At 44.7% G+C, this 27,946-nt stretch overlaps 1 protein-coding gene and 2 long non-coding RNA genes across 9 annotated transcripts in view; 1 reads left to right on the top strand and 2 right to left on the bottom strand.

Moving 5' to 3' along the window:
* Nucleotides 1–636: 636 nt before the first annotated feature.
* On the bottom strand, nt 637–2,749 carry LOC140700964 (uncharacterized). The gene is made up of 2 exons (XR_012079729.1): nt 2,629–2,749; nt 637–830 (listed from the first exon to the last, which is right to left on the bottom strand). It is a non-coding gene; the product is annotated as an uncharacterized lncRNA (long non-coding RNA).
* Nucleotides 2,750–15,183: 12,434 nt separating this feature from the next.
* LOC140700782 (uncharacterized) lies at nt 15,184–27,874 on the bottom strand. Of its 6 annotated transcripts, none has more exons than XR_012079462.1 (6): nt 27,453–27,874; nt 18,414–19,096; nt 16,895–16,985; nt 16,554–16,672; nt 15,843–15,887; nt 15,184–15,270 (listed from the first exon to the last, which is right to left on the bottom strand). It is a non-coding gene; the product is annotated as an uncharacterized lncRNA (long non-coding RNA). The 6 variants fall into 6 exon arrangements; XR_012079461.1 differs by having other exon boundaries at nt 16,551–16,672; XR_012079458.1 differs by having other exon boundaries at nt 15,843–16,672.
* The window catches only part of CAPZB (capping actin protein of muscle Z-line subunit beta), a 129,510-nt gene continuing 128,087 nt past the window's right edge, over nt 26,524–27,946 (top strand). The window contains exon 1 of one of the 2 annotated variants that reach the window (XM_031683742.2): nt 26,524–26,669. In XM_031683742.2, the coding sequence (XP_031539602.1) occupies nt 26,667–26,669 (3 nt within the window). In that variant the 5' untranslated portion in view covers nt 26,524–26,666. Of the gene's footprint in view, nt 26,670–27,404; nt 27,945–27,946 lie in introns of those variants that run through there. The other variant, XM_006196714.3, reaches the window with a different exon arrangement.

Here is a 27,946-nt window from a genome sequence, read left to right on the forward strand (position 1 = left end):
TAGTTCATCCATCCATCCATCTGTTCATTCCACAGCTATCCATTAAGCACCTACTGTGTGCAGCGGGAATCTGGACCATATGCTACAGGGCTCACGAAGAGGCTCAATTATAGTTAAAGCAACAATTGCTGACCTTTAAAGCACACACTTGCTGTGTGCCCGTGCTGCAAAGAGCTTTAGATCTAATGATCTTATTTAATCCTCCCAATAACCCTTTGAGGTGAGTACCATTATTATTCCCCATTTCACAAATGAGAAACTGAGACTTGGAGAGGGGAGGTCATGTACCATCAAGGGGTAGAAGCCATGATTTGAACCCAAGGACTCTGACCCCAAAGCCCTTACCCTTCTACCACTACATTGTAGTAATCATGGTCACAAGTATTATTCCTACTTTGTGTGTTGCTATTATCCAGCTGAGGGCTCTCAGGCTCAGAGAGGTTGAGTGACTTGTCCAGGCTTGTTTGGGCAGAGCTGGGCTGCAAAGCCAATTCCTGAAAGTTCCAAGTCTGTGCTCTCTCTTCTCCACTTGTGTCAAACCAAGTCCTTTCTGTCCTGCTTCTCAAAGAAACAGAGCTAAGATGGAAAAGGGCCCAGGGGAGTGAGGAGGGGTGTGGGAAAAGAGGAAATTATCGCTGAGGCCTGGAATCTTTTATAAGCGTGGATCTCCCCTGGTTGGTTGAAGAACATACCAGCATCTCTCCAGAGGCTGCTGTGAAGATGCTGTGGAATTTCTGGTGTGCCTGATGAGGTGTTGCTCCACCCAGGCTGTCAGCCAGCTGGCCCTCTCAGAGAAGCCCCTGTGGGGTCTGGATGCTCCAGACCCTGTGCTGCAACGAGAAATGATGTCAGATGCAGCCAATCATCATGGAGCCCTCACCGAGTGTCAGGCACGTAGCTAAGGTGTTGGGCACGTATACTCAGGGCATCCTCACGACTGTAGACAAGTCCACAGTCTACTATTCCCATTTGCAGAGGAGGAATCTGAGGCACACAAAGGGTGACTTGTCTGAGTCCACGTAGATATCCAGTCTTGAAGTGGGTTAACTGGGGTTTGGAGAATAGGTGGGCCATAACAGTTTAAGTTCAGGGGCCTGGAACTAGGGGGTCTGGAGTTAGAGGGCCTGATTTCATGGGCCCCAGGCACTCGTGCCTTTGGGGCCTTTCCTTCCATAAAAAATATTAAATATCCTATTTTATGACTATGATGGAATAAAAATGACTATGTGGGAATAAAGAGGAATTGAACCCAGACTGAATTCATTATTACAGAATTATTATCCTTATATTCATTTTTTCTCCTGATTTTAAAATAAATGAACATTAAAACAATTTGTGGGCCCCTGAAAGTATTGTGAACCCTATGCCTTGTGCTTCTTGTGTCTAATGGAGAAGTTGGTTGGGTCTGGGCACCAGTCCTGGTTCCACTGCTTGCCGACTCTGTGGCCTTGGCAGAGTTACTTGACCTCTCTGTGCCTCCCTTTTCCTCCCTGGAATACGGGAACAACTGGGAGATTATATTATATGTGGTGATCATGAGGATTGTTTTTACCAAAATATTTTTGATGTATTACATTGTGTAAGTTTTAGGTGTACAACACGTTGTATTGGCACATTTATATGTAGTAATATAGTAATATGATTATCATCATAGTGATAATTAGCACCTCTGTTGCATTACATAATTACCCTTTGTTTACAGTGGTTGAAATAATTAGCTCTGGTCTCTTAGCAAGTTGATGATTATAATATAAATTTGTTGTCTATATTCACTAGATGGTGCATTAGATCTCTAGGGCTTATTTACTACTCATTGTAAGTTGGTACCTTAAACAGCATCTCTTCTACCCCCACCATGTTATTTGGCACTTTCAAGTGACTTTTCTTGGTCCCACTGCTAACAGGAAGTCAGATTAGGAGTGTGCCCCGGGTTTGTCTGACAGCAAAACCTCTGATCTTAGCTTTCTCAATGTGACAGGGGAATAAATGGTAGAAAAGTCAGAGCTGAGAATTGCACTGCTGCGAATTGGTTCCATGAATACAATGCAGTCAATAGATCATGCATTAGATCAGGATAATCTTTTAAAAAATATATTGTGGTAAAACATCTGTAACATAAAATGTTACCATTGTATCCATTTTTTGTGTACAATTCAGTGACATTAAATACATTCACACTGTTGTGCAACCATCACTGCTCTCCATCTCCAGAAATTTTTCATCATCCCAAGCTGAAACTCTGTACCCATTAGATACTAATTCCCCATTTCCCGCTCTCCCAGCCCCTGGTAACCGCTATACTATTTCCTATCTTTATGAATTTACATCATATGCCAGCTGCAAGTCCTCTAGGACTTCTGACCAACTAGCTATAAGTGGTGAGTTCTCACCACCCCTTCCTTGGGTTCAATAGTTTGCTAGAATGGCTCACAGAACTCAGGAATAATGGTTTACTTCCTAGATTACCAGTTTATTATAAAAGTATAGTTTAAAGGATAAAGACAAACAGCCAGATGAAGGGACACATAGGACGAGGTCTGGAAGGGTCCCGAGTACAGGAGTTTCTGTTCCTGTAGAGTTTGAGGTGTACCACCCTCCCAGCACACAGGTGCGTTCCTGTTCACGGACCTGGACACTCTCCGGCCAGCCCCTTGGTTATGGTTTTCATGGGGCTTCATTCCAAAGGCACAGCTGATGAAATCATTGGCCATTGGTGACTGAACTTAATCTCCAGCCCCTCTCCCCTTCCCAGAAGTTGAAGGTTGGTGCTGAAAGTTCCAACCCCGTCATCACACAGTTGGTTGCCCTGACAACAGCCCCTCCCACCCTTGGGAGCTTTCCAAAGGTCACATAATTAACATAAACTCAGGTGTGGCTGCAAGGGGCCAGTTAGGAGTGACAAAAGACTCTCCCTCCTTTCACTTTTATCCCTCTGAGCTATTTCAGAAACTGGGGACAAAAACCAAATATTAGAATGAAAGATGCTCCTATTGCTCTTATCACTTAGGACAGGACAAGAGTTTGAGGCGCTCTGATTGGTTGTAGGTGAGGAAAGGGACGGAGACCAAATATCTTTCCTATTATAGCACCATATCACAACATATGTACAGTTTTGGCCATGAACCCTGACTTAAGGCTAGGAAAACACGCTCAGCCCTCGGGGGTCCCGGGATGGGAGTGAAGAGGCAAAAGCCTGAAGTTGGAGTCAGTGGGTTTCATTTGAAGCAGTCTAGGGTGAGAAGGAGAACTGAGACTCCTCCAGGATCTGAAGGGACGTGCCCTCCCTATGGCTCTGCTACACCTCCTGCCCCTTGCTCCGTACATGGAATTCTGGAGGTTGGATAAAGCAATTCTGTATCGAATTTTGTATTCCACTAGACTGAAACACGAAAGCAGCAAACTAGCTGTTACTGGAAGGCTGGAGAAGATCTTAGGGATCATCTAGCCCGGTGGCTTCAAGCCAGTCACATGGATTCTGGAGCTGAATTGTCTTGACTCCGTGACTTACTAGCTGTGTGACCTTTGGCAAGTTACTCAGCCTCTCTAGGCCCCAATTTGCCTCATCATATGTAAACTTTGGTTTGTAATAATGCGTACTTCATAGAGCTATTAGGAGGATTTAAATGAAATATTGAATTCATGCATTTGGGGCACTTAGAACAGAATAAATGCAATATAAGTGTTTGTTAAATTTAGAAAAGAATGACTCAGTGGCCCAACTGAGGGACAGGCCAGGTTCCTGTTCTCACTATGAGTAAAGAAACTAAGATTTTACTTATTTTTTATGTCAGGCTTATTGGGCCAACTGACATCCTTCTCAGTCCACGACCCCCATTTCTGGGCTCTCAGACATTCTTTACTGGGCATGTTTCCTCTAACAAACTAAAAGCCCTAGGTAATGCCTAACCTCACAATAGCTCAGGCTGGCTTGTTTCAGTCCCTCATTAGAGTCGTAAACCCCACTGCCCTTCACAGATCCTAAACCTCTGACCTTACCTACAACCAATCAGAGACTTGCACACAAGCTGATCGGGTACCTTGTGACCCGACCTTGTAAAAGACCACAGTGACCAGCCCTCGGTGCTCACACAGGCACCTGTCGTCTGTCTGGCTCTCTGTTGTCTATGACAGCATAACCTAATAAACGCCTTTCTGTTCCCATACTTTATTTCTGTAAATTCTTTTACCAAGGTGCGTGTCACCGGCTCACTGACCGGCTGCCCCATCGTGTCCCACAATAAGGCTTCCTTGTAAAATGTCATTAAAAGGAAGAACAATGATTGACCACCCTGTTGTCATATAATCTCATATTTGACCAATGAGAAACACAACCAGGACAGCTAAGTGCTCTGCCCGCGGGCACATCTGTACTGTGTGGAAAGGAAATGGAATGTGGGGGTTTTGTTTTCCTAGGAATGTCTTATGGCTCTTTGTCAACAGCTCAGTGTCACACTGGCTGGCCTGAAAACAGATTGCATCAGTGAACTCCATTCCTTTGTGGCCAAGGTCATAAAAGATGTCCCACTGGTGGAGAAGATTTTGAGCAGGCTGAATGGTACTCCTGGGCGCTAGCACCTTCCCTAATACAAATTTTGGGCTTGGCTCCCCAAAATACATTACATCCCTGCCTCACTGAGTGACAGCTGTGACACTGGGGCAGGGAGGTTGATGACAGCGCTGCGCCTCTCATTAGTCTATCTAATTATGGCAACCCCATGCCCTTTGCCAATGACTGGTTCCAGGACGTAGAGTCTAGACCAATAGGGGTCAGCGAGGCTTTAGAAGATGTTTGCCAGGTTCTCAGTCCTGTTGAATGTGAACTAGGAACACATTGCTCTGGTTTCTGTGGGAAGTCCTCCTGCAGCATGAAGAAGCCAGCCCAAGAATAGACAATATGTATAAAGTAGGTTAGAGAAAAATCCCAGAGCCCTGAGTGCCCAATCTGTAGGCCTGCGCCACCCAATATGGTTGCCTGTACCACCCAATATGGTGGCCACTAACCACATGTGGCTGTTGAGCATTCACCATGCGGTTAGGCCAAATTAAGATATGCTATATGTGTAAAATACATACCAGATATTAAAGACGAAGGATGAAAAAATGTGAACTCTCTCTCTCATTAATAATGTGTATGTTACACGTTGAAAGGATAATATTTTGGATAGATTAAGTTAAAGTAAATTGTTACTAACATGGATTTCACCTGTTTCTTTTGCTTTCACTAATGTGGCCTAGAAAACTGTAAATTACACATGTGGGTTGCATTCTATTTCTACTGGAGAGCACTGTTTTAGAAAATTTTGTGAGTTGGGAGATTCTCACTGATACGCTTTTGCAAGCGATGTGAGACCGAAAATACAAAATTTCTAAGCGTTAGAATAGGTTATCCTTGAGGCTTACAACAAACAGCAAGTTGTCAGCCCTTTGGCTGAAAGTAGAGATGAAAAATTGGACATTTGAGTGGAAACATAAACAAAAGTAGAGAGAATGATATAATGAACCCCCATCTCTTAGCACCAACAATTATCAATGTGTTTTATCTATACCTCCCTGCAGTACGCTGGGTTATCCTAAAGCAGAGCTTGGATGTCAAACCCTTTTGTAAATGCCTCATTATGGATTTCTAAGCAATAAGAACTTTTGTTTTAGAAAATATAACTACAATGTCATTGACACATTTAAAAAAACCTTTTATAATATGAACTAACTTCTAGTTAATGTTCAGATCTCCCTGATTCTCTCATAATGGTCTTTATAATTGGTTCATTCAAATCAGGATCCAAACAAGGTCCGCACATCACATTTGACTGAGAAGGCTCTTTAAGCCACTTTTCACCTACCACTGTTCTACTTTTTTATGCCATTAATCTGTCTCGTCCTGGGTTGGATAATCTCATTCTCATAGTGTCTTTTAACATGTTTCTTTATCCCTTGTTGTTCATGACAATTTGATCTAGAAGATTGATACGACTCAGTTGAATTTTTGTTTTTGGCAAAAATAATGTCTATTCTATGATGGTTAATTTTTTTGAGGCTTTTATAATTTTTTTTATTTTTAAAATTTATTTTACAGTATCATAATTTTTAAATGGAAGTTTAGTTGATATACAATGTTATATGTTACAGGTGTATAATACAGTGATTCACAATTTTTAAAGGTTATACTCCATTTATAGTTATTATAAAATACTGGCTATTCACCATTTTGTACAATACATGTGATGGTTAATTTTATGTGCCAACTTGGAGGGCACTGGGGATGAGATTAACATTTAAATCTTTGAGTAAGCAGACTACCCTCCATAATTGGTGGGTTTCGTCCAATCAGTTGAAAGCCAGAATAGAACAAAAAGACCAGCCTCCCTGAGCAAAGGGGAATTCTCCAGCAGACTGCCTTTGGATTGGATGTGCCCCATCAACTCCCTGGGTCTCTAGCCTCCCAGGCCACACTGCACATCTGGGACTCACCAGCCTCCACTATTTTGAAGCTCAATCACTTACAAATAAGTAAACAAACAAACAAACAAACAAACAAATCCATCCTATTGGTTCTGTTTCTTTGGAGAAACCTGAATAATATAATACACTGTCATGACAAAATTTTGAATAAAATGTTTTCTGTTATAATGAAAATAATACTTGCATATTAAAGAAAACAGTCCAAGACAAACTTTGCTAACATTTGGGTATATTTCCTTCCATCTTTGCAAAAATAAATTTTTAACACAGTTGAGATCCCTCTCTAGAATTTTGTTTTTTGTTTAACATTATAACAAATTGCATTTCCTCATATTATTACCAACCTTGAAAACATTATTCGATTGTAAAAATGAAAGTAATACAAGCTTACTGTAGAACATTTGAAAAATACAGGAAAGTTTACAGAATGGTTGAAGAGTCTCCTATAATCCCACCACACATTGGTATGTTTTTGTAATACATTCTAGTCTTTTTTCTCTTCGTGGAAATCATAATAATAGATTTATTCTACTTTACATTACCATCCATTAAATATGCTTCAAAATCTTACTGTTAGATGGCTTCATAATTACATTTTATATAAATCTACCATGGGTTTTTTGGCATGCATACATCCCATTTTTTTATATTGCCCTATTTTTGAACTATAAAATGTAATTTTAAACTGCAAGTATATAATATAAGCAGAGTTTTCGTAAATCACTTCAGCATTCCCCTCTGGTTGGACATTTTGGAAGACCCAGTAAATATTAAAAATACCAGATAATTTCTCCTTCCCACCAGTTTCTTGCAAAACTGGTCCATTCATCCAGTTTACTCCCAACCTCTTCCCTTTTGATCCAACATCCCATACTTGCTTAGCTACACTTGTCTTTGTGTATAGGCTATATGAATGAATGATCACAGTGGGAGATAAGTTGAATGCTTGCCTGAGGATCTCAGATCTTGGACTTCATTTCATAGGCAACAAGGAACGAGTGAAGATTTTTGAATAACAAAGGTCCTTGAGCAGATCAGATATGTTTTCCAGAAAGATCAGTCTGGTAGGAAATGAACAGTAGGTGCAGAAGGGAAATGATGAAGGCAGGAAGTCTAAGTAAGAAGTTTTTCTAATAATTGAATTGAGAGGTGATGAACAGAGCAGTGGAAATAGAACGAGACAGATGAGAGGAAGATCTTGCAGACAAAAGCTTGGTAATTAAAGAGAAGGGAGGAACGTGGTAGAGAGGGCCCTGATTACTGAGGATGGTGAAGCCATTTAAGTAAACTCTTCTCTTATGCCCGTCAATCCCTGGAAGGGCAGGCAGGTGGAGTTCACTCCCAGGAAATTTCCCATCTCATCATAGCCAGCCAATCAGAAACATCCTCAAAAGGATGATGTAAAACACCTTTGCTATTCCTGTGCTCTCTGAATTGGTACCATCTCTCTCTTTCATCTTCTACCCTCTGCCTCCCCCCAGGGCCTCTGGCTCCACCTAGTCACAGCCCCATATGATTGAGGCTAAAGAGACCTATTTCTGTCTTACCAATATTAATAGGTTCTCATAGATCTTTGTGGTTTTATTGTGATAAAAGATCTGCCTTCTCATCTCCTTCCAGGGTTGAAAATGGGAAGGAGCAGAGAGAGTGTGGGGCCCAGGGACATCCATCCTGCCATGCAACGAAGAGAAGAAACACAACGAGGACCAGGTTTGAAATTCACGATGCCAATTTCCGCTTGATGGGTGGTGTGTTCTTGGCAGATGATGTGGACGGTGGTGATTGGGAACAATAATGGGAGCGGTGCTCTTGAGTCTCGGTTTTCCTGCCTAGAATGTGGCCTGAACATCACCAGTGTTGTTGCAACTCTGCCTGAAGGTAAACGTTCTCTTCAGGATCAAGATCTGCTTCTTGATTTAAGCAGTAGTCATCTTTTCTGCCAAGAGGCTGTGTCTGGGGTGGGAGGGTCCTTGACCAGGCCCTCCCTTTGCCTTATTCTTTATCAAAATGTGTGTTGTGGTGAACCTCCTTTTCTCTGGCTTCAAGTTTCTATGCGGCAGGAGGTCCGTGACAGTAACATCTCAGCGGCTCTTGGTTCCCTCTCCTACTGTTTCCGGTAGGAGGAGGGGTAAGGATCCGATTGGTGGGTTTGTGAGAAGGGACTGGGCGTGCTCAGCTCAGTGCCGCCTTCTTTTCTTCTCTCTGAAAACGCACATCTTCTGCTCCTCCGTGCCTTAAATTCAGCAGAAGCAGGCTCAACCCCTGAGGCATCTGCTCCAATCCAGTGCCATCTCAGACTGGGTGGCTAAGTCTGCCTAATTCTGAGACCCCTTAATCGTCCACCAAAAGCCAAATTTTTCATTATCAGCTTTATTGACAATAAAATGATGTTTTCATCTCTGCTTACTCGATTCCTGCATCTTCCCTTCATTTTATTCCAAATTCAAGCAGGAAAAACTGGCACGTTATTTACTGGGCTTTCCCCAAGCCCTAACAGTCTCAGCAGAGACACATCTAAAACTTTATTGACAATAAAATGATGTTTTCATCTCTACCTACTTAATTCTCGTGTCTTCCCTTAATTGTGTCCCAAATTCAAGCAGGAAAAAGTGGCACGTTATTTATTGGGCTTTCTCCAAACCCTAACAGTCCCTGTAGAGACACATCTAAGATGCTTATAATAAAATTAGAGAATTGGACCTCCCCAAAAATAGAAATAACACATAATTCATTATAAGTCTAACAATGAAGTGATGGGACTTCAAAAAAAAGTTGTGTTCTTCCAATCTGTAGCTAAAATATTTACACGGGGCCCTGGTGATATACAGGCGATGGTTTACAGAGCACAGCCTGTTCAAACCAAACAGTCGCTCTGTTCCTGATTTTGGAAACTCGTCAAGGAATCAGTGTTTACTTAGACAACTTGGGCCCCAAGCAGCTCTTGTGTAGGCTGGATTCAATCCAAGGAGAAGCCATGGCCCGGGAACATTCCTCCTTCTCCCCTGACCATTGGAACACAGACCTCTCAGCTCTCCAGGGCCCTCTGGAGGGTATCCGGTCCAGCCTCCGATCAACTGTCCAGTCCCCAGGCTGGGCTACGCAGACTAAGTTCTGTTTTAGAATTGGCCCCTTGGCGCTCAACCTAATGAGGAATCCTGTGTGTGAATGTCGTATTCATTTAACTCCCAAAGAGAGAGTGTAGGCTTGAGGGCAAAGAATTTGATGTTTAATACATGGATGACTTGAATTAGTCTGGCGCATAATTCAGGGGGTGGCCCAGCTGTGGGAAACAGACCATGGAGAGCCTAAGAAGGTCAAGACTGAGTGTCTGGGAAACAAGATCTGATATTTCTACCCAAAGTAAGAAAACAAACCCAACATTATTGAAAAACAACATGTACATGCATGAGGATCAACAATACTGCATGGGGAAAAAAACACAACACATGCCATGGTACCTAGGTTCTCAACAAAAGGTAGTGTTTATTGTTATTATTGTTCTCATTGAGATAATTTTGAAAACTAATGAGATCAGCCTGTGGGTGGGCCCGGTGCGAATGACAGTGATGAAGCTGAAGTGAACGCCACTGTTTTGGGATCCTCCTTCCTTTCTCTTATATGGAAATTTCCTTTCCCTGATCTTAGATGGTTCTAATGGGACCATCAGTCACTTCCCCTGCTGGTCGGGTGGTGAACAGAGACTTAGGCCTGGTCAATCTTTACTTCCAACATGATTGGTCCTGGGATAGGCTTGTTACCCAACCCGGCCAATCAGATCCTTCCATGAAGTTTGGAATCTGCCCCACCATGAGGCAGAGCATGAGCTTTGGTGTCTGAAGGTATGGATTCTGGCTCATGAATTGGGCATGTTTCTTTACTTCTTTGAGCCTCAGTGTCTTCATCTTAGTATATAGTGGAGTAAAACTGACCTTGCAGGGTTGTGAGGATGAATGGAGATGGTAGACATCAATAAATGACTTCTGTTGTTAACATTTATAATAAAAAAACAGAACTCTAATTAACTCTCCTGATTCACCCCCGCTGCCCGATCAATCTTCACTCTGTGAAGCACTTTTGACTAACGATAATTGGGAGGGTCCCTGCTTTTTAGTAGGGAGGGGCCATCTTTAATTTTCCCTGACCCTTGAGCTCTCTGGAGGGTAGAGACAAGATGAGAGAATAAAATGTTAGGATGGAAAAGTCATTGTCCGGTCAGTCCGTGGACAACGAGTGGTTGGGAAATCCTTCCTCTAGAGTTCAAGAAGTTGTCTTCAGTCTAGATGCCAGGGCAGTGCTTTCTAATAGACCTCTCTGCTAGGCTAGGAACATTCTAGATCTGTGCTGTCCACTACAGTAACCACTAGCTGTGTGGCTGTTGAGCACTTGGGATATGATTAGTGGGACTGAAGAACTCAATTTTGCATTTATTTAAATGAATTTAAATTTGAATATCCACATGGATATCATATTGAACAGAGCAACTCTAGACTGAAGCATGGCTTTAGCAGACAGACAAAGAAGTGGGTGAGGATAATACCCAGTGCTTTCTTGGCCAGGAACGTGTGCAGGAAGGGCTATAATTCGGAAGCAAGGGGGTCTCCAGGTTTGGAGCAGTTGGTAAAGGAAAGTCATCTATTTGGTTAGCAATTTAAAACAATGCACGCTGGTTTGTGGGCTCTGTTGCAAAGCTACGGGACTTCAGAGAAGACTGTTTTAGAATTTTTTTTAAGTTTGTAAATTGCAAAGTAATTTAACCACATTGCAGAATGATTAGTAACCAGAGGGGGGAAAATTCCTCCAAATTCCACCACACGGTTGTGATCATGTTTATATATTTCCTTTCAGCCTTTTGCACATGCTTATTTATGCTTCACATGCATATTTATGTAGTGGGCATACATTTTAAATTATGCTCTCCATGGATATACATTTCTTATCCTACATTTTCCATTTATCTTAAGTACTTTTCTGTGTCATCATATTCTATGCATGTTTTTCAATAACTGCAAAATATTCTACTGGCTACACTCACTAGATATAATTCATATAACCATCCACTGATTTTTGTGTTTTTTAGGATGTTTCAAATTTTCTTCCAAGTTTTGCTACAATAGGTGTCATAAGGCACATTACTCGCCCTCTCCTCCACCCATTATTTTTGTGTAACCAAAGCATGAGCTTTGAAGTCATGCAAGTCTGGGTTTAAATCTTGGGCCTTCATCACTTAGTAGCTACATGACCTCTGACAAGACCATTCATCTCCCTGAGCCTCAATTTTGTCATCTATAAAATGGGAATAATAATATCTGACTTTCCAGCTGTTGTTGGTATTTGTAAATTGCTTCCCACACTGCCCAGGACCAAGGAGATGCTCAATGAATCCTAACACTGTCATAATACTTTTCAAATTACAATTATTTTTAGGAAGTTCAATTACTGGTTGTCTTTATAGTCTAGTCAGAGTTCCGAGGACCTCTCAATCATAAGAAATGTCCTGATTTGCTTATGCTAATAAGTCTTGTGGTTCATCCCACCTGACGGGACCAGAATCCTTCTCAGCTTAGACTCTGGAAGTGGGGGGGGGGGTGTCCCAAGGGCTTAGGGAAATGGAGACAATGGGGAAACTTGGGGGAGACACTAGGGGAAATTGCAGAATGGTCCGAGGAGGTTGACAAGAGGGAAATTTGCTTTTCACCTACTGACAAAATTCACACTCCTCCCCTCAGACTCGCTTCTCTCCAAGCTCTTCTCTTCCCACGGTGATGGGTGGGGTGACGCACTGAAAACAGGGAACTTCAAAGTGAAGGCGGGGGAAGAATTATGAGGACCTACAAGGTGTGCTTTCTAGCCAGAGCTGGCTGCCGTGGGGTGACAGGGAAGGTACTCTTTTGGGGATTCTGTCTTTTTAGGGGGTTCTGGTCCAGCCTGGGCCACCATGAGCAAATGTCTAAGCCTCTGCAAGCTGGGCTTTCCTTGTCGGTTAAATGAGAATAATAATAACGTCGTCCTCATGGAATTGAGAAGCTCCAGTAATAAAGAAACAATAGTGCTCAGCCCCCAGGCATGGAGCACCTGCTAAGTATCAGGTCCCAGGTGGTGGGATTCACACACATTCCCTTATCCAATGGTCACAACAGTCCCCAAAGGCAGGCATCAGTATTTCTACTTTACAAAGAGGAAATCCGGACTCTGAGAGTTGAGAGCCCAGGTTTGCCCCGCTGCTCCTCCCTGCTTTGTAAACAGCCCTGGATGGCTGTCATCTGTTGTTAGGACCCTCTGGAGTCCTCCTCAACTCATTCATTCCCTGGAGATTTTTACTAGGAAATTCTTCTAGGGGATTGTAGAGTCAATTGAACAAACTGTTTTGGCATATATATGTTGAACACCTACTGTGTGCTAGGCATAGTTGTGGGGACTCAGCAGTGAACGCCATGGACAAATTACCCTCAAAGACCATATATTTTTGTGTGGGAAGACTGACAGGTTGAAAAGCAAACAAGTACATAATATGCCCTGGGATGGTAAGTACTGGGAAGAAAGAGAAAACCTGCAAGGGGACTGAATGTCATTTTATGTTCAATGATCAGAGAAAGCTCTGTGATGACAGCTGAGTTAGTCACTCAGATATTAGGGTCTACGAGTATGTCATCTTCATAAGGACCGCGCCCCACCATCTTATTTGTCCCTAGAGCCCCCGTCCCCAGCAGAAGTTCTAGTTCCCAGCAGGTGCTGAATGAATATTGGTTGAATGAGTGAAGGAACAAACAGCCATCATCTCAGATGTGCTGGGAAAATGTCCACATCAGGACATGGGGCATGGGGTTTTGGATTCAGTTCCTATTAGCTGACACTTATGGAGACCCTTCCTCATGCCGGGCACTATTCCAGTCTCCGTGGCTGCAGAACCACCCTTTCACTGGAAGATCTTCACCAGAAAAGGTGGTGGAGGCTACAATTTAGCAGTCTAGAAGAGAAGGGAGCAAAGAGAATAAGGAAAGAGCAAGGGGTTAAGTACAAGGAGTTAGAGTTTCAGGGTCAGGAAGGAGTTCAGCCAGTGTATTGCCTGACTTTTTTTTCTTTTGATGCAAAAAATAGCTAGTTCTGCTTTTTGGACTGGTGCTCGCTGAGTCAGGAGTTCAAAGAGAAGAGCATGAGGATAGGAGTGGCAGATGTCATCTGCAGCAGATGGCGATGCCCCAGGGACAGATTGTGGCCTTGAAGATGCTTCTCTCCACCCAGCTCTGGCCCAGGAATCAAGGCCAGGGGCAGACAACCAAGCTCAGTTCCCGGGAGTCCCCATCCCCGCCTCTCCATCAGGCCAGCCCTTCCCGAGAACATCAGCCTTGTTCCACCCTTGGACTCCACGCTAGGCTCAGCAGAGTCTCAGAGGCCAAGGGTGTGAGGAAGAATCATCCCAGCATCTGTTATTAACCGTTATTTCCATTATTCTGGCTGTGCTTTCTCCGGAGACCCGAAGACACTGGGTCAGCGCAGCTTTCAGCACAAACGGCTGATTAGCCAGGCCTTTGTTCAGCCTCACAAAAGAAGGGGATGATTATTAAAAGAACAGACTTTGCATTCCATATTTACCCCAGATGACATTGCCTTGATCCCTAAAATAACTCCAGATCGCCTGGGTGGAACTTGCTCGTTCTGTTTCATCTCACTATTTTGTAACTGTTTATGGAGACCATCACCATAGTGATATTATCAGAGCGGGTCAAATGAAACTCCAAACTCTTGGCTTGTTATTGGCTTTCCTTTGTACCTTGGAACATGACTATTTCACCCCAGGCCTGCTCTTTCATTTCTTATGAGCCCTTAAGTTCTCAGCTCCAAGTCAGCAGCAGCACGTTCTGACTGATTCCCAGCAGTTAAAAACCACAGAGGTGGTCCGCGCTAGCACGAGGGATGGAAGTGCTTGGGCTGAGTTTCCAAACTGGAAACCGTCATTACCAGAAATCTCCTTTCCTTCGGAGAAAACTTGGGTCAAAGTTTCAGAGTGTTGAAAGAGGCACTACATAAACTAAAAATCTAAAGAACCTTCAGTGTTTGGTCCAAGGAACATGGCTATAGAGTTCAACAAATAAACACAGCTGGCGTGGGGAGAGCCTTTAGCAAACACTTATCTTCTTGATTATTTATTTTTCTCATAATCATCATCTTGGCGAACAGCCTTAATTGTAGCATTCTCATACGCTGCTGGTGGGGGTGTGAATTTGTATGACTTTTCTAATAAAAAAACTTGGCAATGGGTAAGAAAGGCCTTGATAGCGTGCTCTTCCTGTGAAACAAATATCTACTTGTGGGTTCAAAGAAAGTAGTAAGGGATGTAAGCAGAGGAATATATACAAAGATGTTCATTGCTAATAATAGTGAAAGGATGGACATAACCTCACTGTACAACATGAGGGGATTGCTTTTAAAAAAAAAATCTGATCTAGCCGTACAGTGGATACTAAACCATCATCACAAATTGTGCCACAGGAGAATCTTTAATAACATGTAAAATATTCATGGTGTATTCTTACGTAGGGAAAAAGCATGTTACAAAGATGTGTGTGCTGTATGATCCCATTTTTGTAAGATGCGCATGTACATGGAGAGAAAAAAGATGAAAAAGATAGATTTTAAAAAGAAGACAGTGATTATTCCTCAGGTATTTTTCTTTTTTTATGTTTATAATTTTTCTACAATGAATATGTATTTCTGTGGTCAGATGTTTAAAAAGCTATTTTAAAGAATAATAAGCCAGGTGGAGGGTATAGCTCAGTGGTAGAGTGCAATCCCTGGGATCAATCCCCAGTATCTCTGTCAAAAAATAAATAAATAAAATAATAATTAAACCTAGTTACTCTCCCCACCCCCCAAAAAAAGATGAAAAAAAAAAAAAGAATAAGCTGCGATGCCTTTTAAAGTTACCTCTCTGATGGACCTTGTGGGCAGAACCAGAGTCTTATTCCAGGAGCCTTCTTGCATATAGCTCCTCAGATAGAAATGCTCAATGATCTCTTATTGTGGTTGAAGATAATGCATGAATTGTATGGTACAGGGGACCATTATATATTTGGCAACTATAGGTTTTCTGCCTATTTAGAATTTAAGGTCAAAGATATACCAGACTGACATAACCAGGTATAAAACACACAAACAATGTAATAAGATTGACAAATGTATTTACACAATACCAAGAATCGTTTGATGCTTGGTGGCAGCAGTGGGGATTGTTGGGGGCAGGGTAGGAACCGTCTAGGAAATCAAATAGCATACCTTATGCCACCAGTTTATTGCCTATCTTATTTAAATCTCATGACAGTTGTGTGTGGTAGGTATCATACCCCTATTTTATAGATATGGAAACTAGGATACAGAGGTTCACTCACCTGCTCTCTCACCATTGCAGGGAGATAGAAGATGTGATTATTCACCTAGAAGAGGGATAGATCCCAGTTTGTGACTGGAATGGTTGAGACAGGAAGGAAGGAATAGATGGAGAAAGAAGATGTGCCATCCATGCCATCTATGGCATGGTCCCCAAAGTTTTTTTACCAGACTGCTAAACCTTTAGGTTGCAGGCTGGAGAAAATAATAATTTTAGCTACCCTCGTTTGAGCACTTGGGGATGATGTTGCTATAAAAATGAGGATTACAGTGTGTCATTATATCCAACCTCACTGGCTTGTGGGAAGTGGTGGGAGTTCTGCAGGAATATATAGCACAAATGTGACGGAGAGTGAATTACATGGAACCCTAGAATCTGTCATCATTACGATTGTCAATCAAAACATCTAAACACCTCTTTGGTGTAAAGTAGAGGAATGAAAAAAAGCATGGGATTTTGGATCAGAGAGAATTCCATTCAAACTCTCCCATGTTGCTCCCCATCATGTAGTTAGGTGATCTCTGTCCAGCTTCAGTGGCTCTACTTTGAGGTATCTGTGGAACCTTTGTGCATTTATGGAGATCCCGCTTAAATTTATTATCCCCATCATTTCCTGCTCTACTGGAAGCTATTTTGGGTAGCTCGTTGGACCTGTATTAGTCAGGGTAGTGCTAGCTGCTGAAACAACCCCCAGTTCTCAATGGCTTACTACAGTAAAGGTTTCTTTTCTCCCCAAAACGCAGTCTGATTGGATGTTTTCAGCAGATTCTCATGGAAGGGGATACAGGCTTCGTCCACTGTGGAGTCCTCCCTTGGGTCCTCTGCACTCAGCTGGCAAATGAACAAAGAGAGAGGGAGAGTATGGGGCAGGTCACAAGGGGCATTTTATGGCCACACCTGAAGGTGGCACATATCGCTTCCTCCCACAACCCCTTTGTCAAAGGCGGGTCACATGACCACAGCCTAACTCAAGGGAGGCTGGGCAACACAGGGTTTGTGTCTAGGAAGAGGAAATGGAAAAAGTGACCATGTAGCTTTGTCAGGGCTACATACCAGGAGAAATCATGGGTAGTGTGGGGCAGAGGACGAAGGTCATCAGCAAAAGCCCAGCAGAAGTGCCAGCCAGTTGTCCGGGTAGTGGTTCCTGACAGAGAGAAATCTTTGGCAATCAGAGTTTTCTTGACACATATAGGTTTTAAACTGGGCTGGACCTTACAGGGTCTTAGACCAAGTATGCCTGATGGTCCCTGGCAGTTTTCAGCTATCAAGCAGGCAGCACAAAGAATATTAGAAATGGGCTCCATCACTGCCGACCGTGCTCTGGGCCTCCGTGCTGAATCACCCTGTTCCACCACACCCTCCACTCTTCCCCTTTGCATTTTGTTCTTGATCTTCCGACCTTCAGACTTGGTGATTCATTTGCTCCACTTACAGTCACTTTCTCTACTAGACCAGATACTTGCGATCTCTTCTCTGCCTTTGGTCTTTGTTTTCCTTTTTGGCTGAAACATGAAATCTTTCTGACTACAGTGGCATCGATTGCCTGAGATAAATAGGTCACCATGTGTAGTCTGGTCCTAGGAGTTAACAACCCCAACAAAGGTCCTCTTAGGCTCTGCACTCCATTGGTTCACTTGAATGAAAAGTAAAGCCAATATTCATGTTTATTTGTTTAGAAAGATTGAAGTTTCTGTAGTGGAGAGAATGCTATTCTCTTTCCAAAAAAAGTTATTGTCCTATGTGAGTTTAAATAATACTTTACAAGGCTCTGAAATCCTTTTCTTAAATGGGATTTTGGAAAAGCATAATTTTCTTATTTTAATCAAATCCAATTTAGCAATTTTTTTTTTTCCTTTTTAAGCTAGTGCTTTTTCACCCTGAGAAATCTTTGCCTACCAATCTTGGGAAGATTTTCTTTCATTTTTTCTTCTAGAATTTTTATAGTTTTGGTTTTTCTGTTTAGGTCTATGATCCATTTTGAGTTAAGGTTTGTATACGGTGTGAAGTAAGGGTCAAGATGTATTTCCAGCATTATTTGTTGAAAATACTATTCTTCCCCCATTGAATTACATTGGCATCTTCATCAAAAAATATTTAACTGATATACGTGGGTCTGTTTTTGGACTATTCTGTTCCATAGATCTAGGGGTCTATCCTTAAGCCAATGTCACACTGTTTTGATGTCTGCAGCTTTATAGTAAGTCTTAAAATCAGGCAGTGTAGCTCTTCAACTTTTTTTTTCCTTTTCCCAGTATTCTAAGATCTTTGCATTTCTGTATATATTTTCAAATCAGCTTGTTCATTTCTAAAAAAAAATACTTGCTGGGAATTTGAATTGGATTACATTGAATCTGTGGGTCATTCTGGGGAGAATGAACACCATAATAACACTGTATCTTCCAATCTATGAATAGGGTACATCTATTTCTGTAGCTCTTTAATTTCCCTCAGCAGTGCTTTCTAGTTTTCAGAGTACCAAGGACTTGTACATCTTTCATTAAATGTATCCTGAAGCATTTTACGGGGTTTTTTCTTATGTTATGGTAAATGGTATTTTTAAATATTTTCTTACCAATTGTTTGTTGCTCTGGTCCCTTATTCCAGCCTTTCACTAGACTGGTCTCCTAGTCTTGCAATTTTTACAGCTTACATCAGTTCTGCATCTGGTTTAGTTTCATTCGGAACAAATTCATGTCTGATTGAAATGAGAGCTTTGGAGGAGTTTTGGATGGCCCAAGTTTGCATCCTCAGTGACTGTGCTTGGAGTTTCTCTGGCACACCATCTAATGAGCTTCATTCATAAAGCACCATATCCCAGTTCTATCCTAACTGTGATGTGACTCATGGTCTGTGCCTCAGGGAGCCCAGAGAGCAGTAGGGGCAAATTACAAGTGAAAAGGTGATTTGTTAAGGTGCATTGAGTACATGGTTTCCACGGGAACACAGAGCAGGAGGCCCCAGACTCAGCTTTTGAGGGGACTGGCAGAGAATACTATATGAAAAAAGAGGTGACGATACTTCTGAGCCTGAAGGGTTAGCCTTAGATACGTTAGAAAGGCCATTCCAAGCCTGGTGGGTGGCTGGCTGGCCAGTTTAATAAACTAAACATGAATTCTCCCAAATATGCATATAAAAACTCCAACAGCTGGTCCGCACATGAGAAGTCTTTCTGTAACTCTGAGCAAGACCCCACAGATGGTCAGGATACAAATACTTCTGGTCCAGCACAAGGCAGTTGTGAGTTCTCCCAGGTACCTATTAGAAAAGCAAAAACAAAAGCCCTGAGAGATTGGTATCCATCCCCAGACTAAAGAATCCTCTTGGAACTACAGACTTCAGGGTGTGCTAAAAAGAAGCGAGTGCTGGTGGTCTGTCTACCTCCCTGCTTCTTGATACATGTTCTTCCAAAATGCTGAGGGGTGGAAGAAGTGGATGTAAGCTGTCTGGCCGAGGCTGTCTCTGCAAATCGCACAGTGCTCTGCCTTCAAAATGAATCAGCATTTTGGGGTCTGTAATCAGTCCTGCTTAGGGTTCCAATGATGAGAAATTTCTGAGACCCAAAAGGAGCCTGTTCCCTTAACTGGCAGGAGCTTACCCAGAATGCATGCTGGTGGTGACCATCTGTTTATGGTTTTTTTAGTCTTCAGCATCCATTCACCTTCTTTTGGTAATAGTACCCTGATTTCCACATCACCTCCCCTGGCGATCCATTGCATTGGAAGCAGTTCCCCTCCCCCATTATCAGATCCCCATCCCTGCCAGCTCCAGGGGTGGGCTCATGACTGAGGCCTGCTGGTAACTGAGGCCATGAACATGGATGAGATTGTCTAAGGGGAGAGCACAAAGTAAGAGGAGGAGAGAACCCATGACTGAGCCTTGAGGCAGCTCATCATTCAGTGGTTGTGGAGAAGAGGATGAGTCTGCAAAGAACAGAGAAGATGCAGTCAGTCATAGAGGCAGGACTGAGGGGAGTATGGCAATAGCTTAGTGGTAGAGCACATGCTTAGCATGCACAAGACCCTGGGTTCAATCCCCAGCACCTCCATCCCTAAGGCCTCCATCAAAAAAAAAAAAAAAAAAGTTGAGTGGAGGCAGGACTGAGATTGGGAGAGTCATGTGATGTCATGGAAACCCATGGATGAGAGCACTTCAAGGAGGAAGAGGTGACCAACAGTGTCAAAAGTGAGGTGAGGATTGAAACACGCCCAGGTACTCTTCAACATGGAGATATAGGTACCTGAGGGTCATTTCTGTGGAGGAGTGATGGAATAGAAGGGAAAACCAGGAAGTGGAGAGAGGAAATACTGACAATTCTGTAGCTGTGAAAGGCAAGAATGAGGCAGTATGCTAAAGGAATCCACATAAAGGCTTTTTTTTTTTTTCCAAATCAGATTTGAGACATTTCGGCATGTTTAAAACCACAGTAATCATCTAGCTGAGAGGGACTAGTTGAGCGATCTGGGGAGAAATGGGATAATTGAAGTGTAAGGTTCTTGAAAGAATAGAATCCCCAAGTGGGAAGATTATTTACAGTATTTCCCAGATTTACTTGGTGGACCACCCCCACTTCATGCAGAGTCTAATTAGTGTTCTGCAGAGGAGACCACTGTGGCCCAGATTAGGTCAAGGGCCTGTCCCCCCAAATCAAGGCCATACTTTGGCTTCAGCCAGTCAGGATCCTGTCCTCTGGAGCTGGGAGTAGGCTCAACTCAACCCAAACTAAATGTCTGTAGAATTCAGTGTAGTGAGGGGTAAAAAGATGGCTGATTCTGGGGTTTTCTGGTATCTCCAAAGACAAAGTAAAACATCTAAAACAACTGTTAGTCATCCGAGAAGATCCCTACTCAGGAAGCAGGCTCTGGCCTGCTAAAGTCAGAGGCGATTTAGGAGCTAAACAAGTCCCAGTCCCCTGGCATAGCTATGCATTTATCAACCCAACAGTTCCAGCTGTGGAGACTTGAAGACGGAAAGACAGAAACCACATTGGGCAAACTTCCGGGTGATGCTTGCTTTCTGCGTCTTATACTAGCTGATGAGCAACCGAGAAGATTCAGCATTTAGGGGAAAGTTGGTCTGAGTCTCTGAAGTCCTCAAGATTGCTTCTTCCTCAGGTGATGGTAAATATTTGGCTTGGGGCTTCCCTCCCATCCTGCCTCAATTCAGCAGAAATATATGAGGACCTACTCCATGTAAGTTGCCATGCTATGTGCTGGTATGTCCTGTAGTAGCATCATATTTTGCTGTTTATAAAGCACTTTCCTATATAGGCTCTCAATTTAGTGATTCCAAGAACAGACTTTGAGTCAGAAAGACCAAAGTGAGAACGAATGCATTGACTCATCTATGTGACCTTAGGCAAGTCGTTTGTCTAAGCCTCAACTTCCTCTTCTGCCAAATGGCAATAATAGAAGTTCTTAGCTCAAAGGATTGTTGGGAGGAATCAGTGAGATAACATAAGAAAAGAGCTTAGCACGTAGTAAACACTCAATGAAAAGCAGCCATTACTTTACTATTTATTTTTGGTCCACTTATTCATGCAATTATCCAATGATGTTGGTGTTGTTATCTTATTTCATAGAACTTCATTGAGCATCTATTATGTTCCAGGTGCTGAAAACCCACAGTGACAAAACAAGCATTTTTTGTATTGAATTATAGTCAGTTTAAAATGTTTTGTTAGTCTCTGATGTACAGCATAGTGATTCAGTTAAACACACACACATATATATATTTTTATATTTTTTTATGGTAGGTTACTACAAGATATTGAATATAGTTGCATGTACTATATAGTAGGACCTTATTGTTTATCTATTTTATATACAGTAGTTAGTATCTGCAAATCCCAAACTCCTAATTTATCTTTCTCCCCTTCTTACCCCACAGTAACCAAAAGTTTTTTTTCTATGTCTGTGAATCTGTTTCTGCTTTATAAGTAAGTTCATTTGTGTCATTTTTTTTTTAGATTCCACATACAAGTGATATCATATGGTATTTCTCTTTCTGGCTAACTTCACTTAGTATGATATTCTCTAGTTCCATCCATGCTGCTGCAAATGACATTATTTCATTCTTTTTTATGGCTGAGTAGTATTCCATTGTATACATATGCCATATCTTCTTTATCCAGTCATCTGTCTATGGACATTTAGGTTGTTTCCATGTCTTGGCTATTGTAAATAGTGCTGCTATGAGCACTGGGGTGCACGTGTCTTTTTGAATTAGAGTTTCCTCTGGATATATGCCTAGGAGTGGGATTGCTAGATCCTAAGATAAGTCTATTTTTAGTTTTTAAAGGAATCTCCATACTGTAAGAGCATTTAGATACAGAAAAGGGGTCCCAGCACTGAGCTGTCAGAAAAGGAAGAGGAGCCATCAAAGGGAACTCAGAGGAAACCTGAGCACCAAGACAGGTGTATTGAGGAAGAGAGCGGCCAACTGTCCTAACACTGAGAGGGCAGCAGTAAGATGAGGCCCCGAAGTGACCACTGGCTTCTGCAACATGGAGTTTCCAAGTCAACAGGTGGAGGCAGAAGCTCGACCCAGACTGAATCGTACTTGATGTGTAAACAGCCACTGCGGAGAACTCACAAAGTTTTGATGGGAAGAGGAGCAAATAAATGGAGGAGGTGGCTGGAGGGAGACTGGCATCAAGGAGATTTTTGTTGTTAGAACTTTTTTTTTAAGGATATGAGATACCGGGACCTTTTAAAAAAGCAGGTAGGAATGATCCAGGATAGAGGGAGAAATTGATGAACGAGGAAACAGACCTCCAGAGTGCAAGGGAGGGGCTGGCACTTATAGGTGCACACATCTTCATTCAAAAGCAGGGAAGGCAGAGGACATGGGCAAGGTGCAGAACTGTTGGAAGAGGAGAGGGTTCCTGTCTGACTCAGTCATCTCTGTAAAGTAAGAGGCAGGCTCATCCACTCAGAGTGAAGGATGAGAAGGGGACAAAGGAAGAAGACTGGAAAAAAAAAAATCCTCCTTGTAGCCGGTGGGGAATTGAATATAGCAGGAAAATCGAGTAGGAAGGCTAGGCGGTATTGAGGGCTCAATGGAAACTTGTGGATACCCACTGAAAGTGACACTCATCGCTTTTTATTTTCCAGCACTGTTCAGATATTCTGATACCAGCTGAGAGTAGAGGAAGAGGTAGGTTTAACTAGGGTTGGGCAAGTTAGAAGGAAAGAGAAGGGCAGAGGGGTTACAGGGTTTTGCAAGGAAGTGAGTATAATGATTACTACTAAGTGGGTGAGGAGGGAAGTCAGTCCGAGAGGGAAGATAAATGCAAACTGGGCAGAGTCAGAGATGTGCCGGTCTTGATGAGGTTGAAGAAATGCTTGTGTGTGATACTGTAGTAAAGAGGTTAAAGTCAGATTTGAGATCTTGTGACTGTGTTTTCTGACATAGTGCAATTATTGGTGAGAGGAAGTCCAGTTTAAGACCGTGGGAGGCAGGGCTTAGGGAGGGGGGAGGAAAAACTCAGTTGTAGGGAAGAAATCGGTGAGAAGTCAGTAAGATTTCTCATGGATTATGCTTATGGATGCTGAAGTCATGCAGTCAGAGGGAAGGTGGAGTTCATGAGAACAAAAAGGAGGGGTGGCAGGTGGATAAATATGATAGTATGAACTTCAAGGAGATGGGTTTTTGAAAGAGGAAAGAAGAAACAGTATTAAGGCCCAGAGGTGGGATCTGACCTATAGGAAGCCAATCTGTGGGCTGGCCAGTGACCTGTCCAATGAGCTGTCATCATTAAAAGATGAGATGGGGAGTGGGTATAGCTCAGTGGTAGAGTGCATGCTTAGCATGCACGGGGTCCTGGGTTCAATCCCCAGTACTTCCATTTAAAAAAAAAAAAGATGAGATGAGTTAATTAGATTCTGTCTTGGGACCTGAACTCTGTAACACAAAAGGATCTGCCAGGTAATAAAACAAGCTAATGCAGAAAATAAAAGAGGGACAGAGGTCACCAGAATGGACCCTATGCAGGCTGAAATGTTGTGAGAATAGGGCTATAAGCAAGCTGTGAATGCCAGACAGTCAAGGAAGGAGCAGCCGATGCATCAAAAGAAGCAGACATGGGGCCGCATGAGAGAGATGGAGTAGTCTGTCCCTGAGCGGGTTGGTTCCTGAGCCTTCTTATGATGAGATAACTTAACTTCCAAAGGTTTTCCAGCAAGGGAGCAATGTGATCAGACCTGGGGTTATGACTGTGGGCTCTGGTCCCAGACTGCTTGGCTTTGAAATCATTAGCTCTGTGATCTTGGGCAACTTACTTAACCTCTCTGGGCCTCAGTTCCCTCATCTGTAAATGGAAATAAGAGCATTGCCCTCATAGGGTTGCAATGAGGATTAAGTGAGAAAACACAGGTAGTGCATTTGGAACAACAAGGCTTCCTTTCCATCTTACTTCTTTAAGTAAACGGTTCAAATGTCATTTCTTTCGCAACACTTTCTTTCATGCCATTATCCTTTAGCTTCCAGGAAGGACACGATGTTCTCATGGTCCTCCCACCTCCCGAGTCACTGCTCCTCCTCAGGCTCTTTGCTGGTTCCTCTCTCCTTAACCTCTTCTCTCCACGTTTACCTCCTAAGTGAGCTCACCTAGTGTCTTGTGTTTTTAAGTACCTTGAAATATCTTTATTAGCTGACAGTTCTTATACCATTATCACCAACCCCAGCTTCTCCCAGCTGTAGACTTCCACATCTGATTATTAATTTGACATCTCTATTTAAATTTCCAATAGGCATCTCAAAAATTACTTGCCCCAAACTGACTCTTACCACTCACCTCCCCCCACCAAAACCCAAACCCCTGTTCCTCCTGCAATCTTCCACAGATCAATAAATGTTATTTATCAACAGATCCAGTGTTGATCAAGCTAAAAATCTTAGCATCATCCTGATTCCTTTCTTCTTTTCGTGCCTACCACCAGTCTATCAGCAAAAATCCAGAACTTGCCACGCCCAAGGCAACTATCCTGCTGTTAAGTGCCTGCATCTCTCTGCTGTCTTACCCTGGGTTTACTTCCTCCAGCCTCTGTTATGAGGATTAAATGAGTTATTATTTGTAAAGTGCTTAACAGCATCCATCACATAGGAAACCTCATTTAAGTGCTTTTAAAATAAATTTTAAAATGTCTTCAGTGCAGAAATAGCTTCTATGGGCCCTCGTTCCCTGCAGTCCATGCAGAACCCAGCAGCCTCCTGATCCTTGGAAAGGCCAGGCCAGATCCTGTCACTGCTCTTCCTCTCTCTGACCTCAGCAACCGGGGCTCTCCCCTTCACTCAGTCGGGGCTAGACACCTCCACCTCCTTGTACCATGGGACTGTCCCCATGGCCCCCTTGGCCCCACTTCACTAATCTGCCTGCCTGTTCCCTCCGCATCTCTAACCACCACCTGGCACCATATTTATTTAGAAGCTGATTGTCTCCCCTCCCAGGGTTCAAGCCCTGCAACAACACGGACTGTCTTGTTCATTTTTCCATCCCTGGAGCCTAGAGCAGTGCTTGTATACAGTAGATGCTCAATAAATACTCACAAAGTGAAAATTTCACAGTGCCAAGCCCTTCTCTGAATCCCCGTAAAGCAGATCTGAGTCATTCTTGTGGGACTTAGTTGTATCACTTTTTATGCCAGTGGCAACTTTTACTCAACTTTGAGCTACCCGAGGACACCAGCCTAGGATGTGGCCTGGCTTTTGGCACTAGCTCCTGCCACTTGTGCCACACCGTACAATTTACAATCCTCTCACAAGTGACCCGATTCGAATCGCACAAAAGAGAGAGAGTGAGGGAAGGCAGTTATTATTAGCAGCATCCCAGGTTCCTGCCTTCTAGACCAATTTTCACAAATATTTGTTGAATGAAGAGGTAAAAAAGAAAAGAATTTCTGAGTCACTCTGTGGAATGAGGCAGCGCCACTGGACAAATGGGTGGATTCTCTGTAGCAAATCTAAAAATACATCTAACCTTTATTGCGCCGGGTTTTCTAGTTTCCACCTGTGTGGTCCCCATAGCTGTCCTGTAGCAGGTAGCTATGAGAGCATCTTAATGTCCTATTCACCTCTGTTTTCTTTGGTGCCTCAGTTATGGCCTGGTGTATGAGTGGTGTGGCCTGATGCTCTTTTTTTAGAGATCGGGCTCAGGTGCAGGGGCTTGCTCCATATCCCAAACAGAGCAAGTGGCAGTGCTGGGATTTCATCTCAGGCTCGCTCACGAGGCTCTCTGTCCGGCATGGGCTGGCCCGGCGGGCCGCACCAGTTCCGGGTCCGCCGCAGGGGCGAGCGCGTGCAACGGGTGGGGCGGGGAGGGACTGACCCATCCCAGCCCCAGTGCCTTCCGCATCCCCGCCCAGAGGCAGGAGGGCACGGTCCCTCTGCTGTCCCCTGCTTCTGCACCCACAGGGCCGGGGCTTGGGTCCAGCTGCGGGCAGAAGGCCCCTAGGGGCCCCAGCCTGGCCGTGACCCGGTATCCGGACCCCGGAGCCCACCAACCCCAGCCCACAGGACGCCGCGCCCCGCCCCGCCAGCGGGCCCCGCCCCTCACTTCCCCGTTCGGCGCTCCTCCCCCCGCGCCGCGCTCCATACTTGGCGATCGCCGCGGCCCTGCGCGCTCATTGGCTGAGAGCCGGCTGCGTGGGGGCGGGCCCGGGCCGGGCCGGGGCGGGGAAGGAAGGTGGCGGCGGCCCTGCGCGGGGGGAGGGGGGGCGCTGACCCGGATGTTCACTCCTGGGCACCCGGGGAAGTGGAAGCGCTGGGCCCTGCTGCGGGGGGGAGAGCCACAGACGCCGGGACCGGGACCGCCGCCGCCGCCGCCACCATGGTAAAGGCCCGACGCCCTCCCTCCCCTAAGCCCGGGGTCCCCGCCGGAGCTCACGTCCCTCTCTCCTCGCCCATCCCCGGCCCGCGAAGGGTGGGTTCCCCTCGGGTGGGGGAGGGGCGGGGTCTCGGAGCCCAGGTAGACACCATCCCTGCCTGCTCTGGAGGGGGCCGTCGGCCCCGGAGGCTTGGGTGGGCAGCGACCCTACCTCCAGCTCCCAGCCCCCAACCTTGGCTCAAGCTGGACTCCCACACTCCACCTCTGGGTCCTGGCTAGTCTCCCCCATAGCCCAGGCTAGACCCTCCTGGACTCGTGGTCCAGGCCAGGTACCCGCTCCAGGGACGCAGCCGTGACTTCCTTTCCTCCCCGTGGCCCGAGCTAGGTCCCCATCCCCCGTCCCTACGGTCCAGGCTAGGCCGTGGTTTCTTCCTCCCATGGTCTAGGCTAGGCCTCTGTCCCCCGTCTCCCCCCTTCTCCATGGTCTCTGTCCAGACCCCGGTCAACCTCTCCTCCAGTGGCCTCAGCCCGTATTTGTTCCCTTCCGTCCCTGTCTTCGGCCTAAATCTTCCTCTACTTTCCAAGGTCTTAAGTCTGGACCCCCACCCCTTCGCCCCTGGCCCCCGCCTGGACGTCATACCCTTCCCCCCACCCGCTGATCCCCTTCGCCGGACTTCTCAGCACTCTTGGCGTAGCCTGCGTCAGCCGCACTCTGTCCTGGGCTTTACCCTCCCTCCAGGGCCCTGCTCCCTGCCCTGCCCCCAACCCAGGTGGTCCCCTCCCCTCTACCTGCTGTGAACCTTCTTTGCCGCCACTAGGAAACGGGAGGATCTCTCCAGCCTGGGTAGGGGTGGGGAGGGGTCCCGGGGCTGTGCCTTCTTAGGTTTGAGGGGTGCCCCTTCCGGAAGGCTGCCTGGGAGCGAGCGAGGGCAGGGCGGGCATCTGTGTGCCCGGAAGGCAGCACGGCGCTCTGCTGGCCCTTCCCGCGGCCGCCGCCTCGGTGCCGCGGGGTTCGGTGCTGGCGGAGCGTCCCGCCTGGCGGCCGGGTCCCTCAGCGCCTGGACGTGAGTGGGAGCGGTGGGATGAGGGCGGGGGAGCCGACGGTACAGGGATGAACGCATAATCGCCCTTGTGAGGCCGCCGCCCTTGTGGGGCCCCCAGGCCCCGTGGCCACCATACGGCCCGGACACGATGCACCCCAGCAGGCGCAGCCTCCCTTTTCCCCTCAACTGTCAGCTCGTGAGGGTTGGAACTGCTGATTATGGAGGTGCCTTGGATCCGGT

This window comes from Vicugna pacos, chromosome 13 (genome assembly GCF_048564905.1).
Source record: "Vicugna pacos chromosome 13, VicPac4, whole genome shotgun sequence".
Taxonomy (NCBI): Eukaryota; Metazoa; Chordata; class Mammalia; order Artiodactyla; family Camelidae; genus Vicugna; species Vicugna pacos.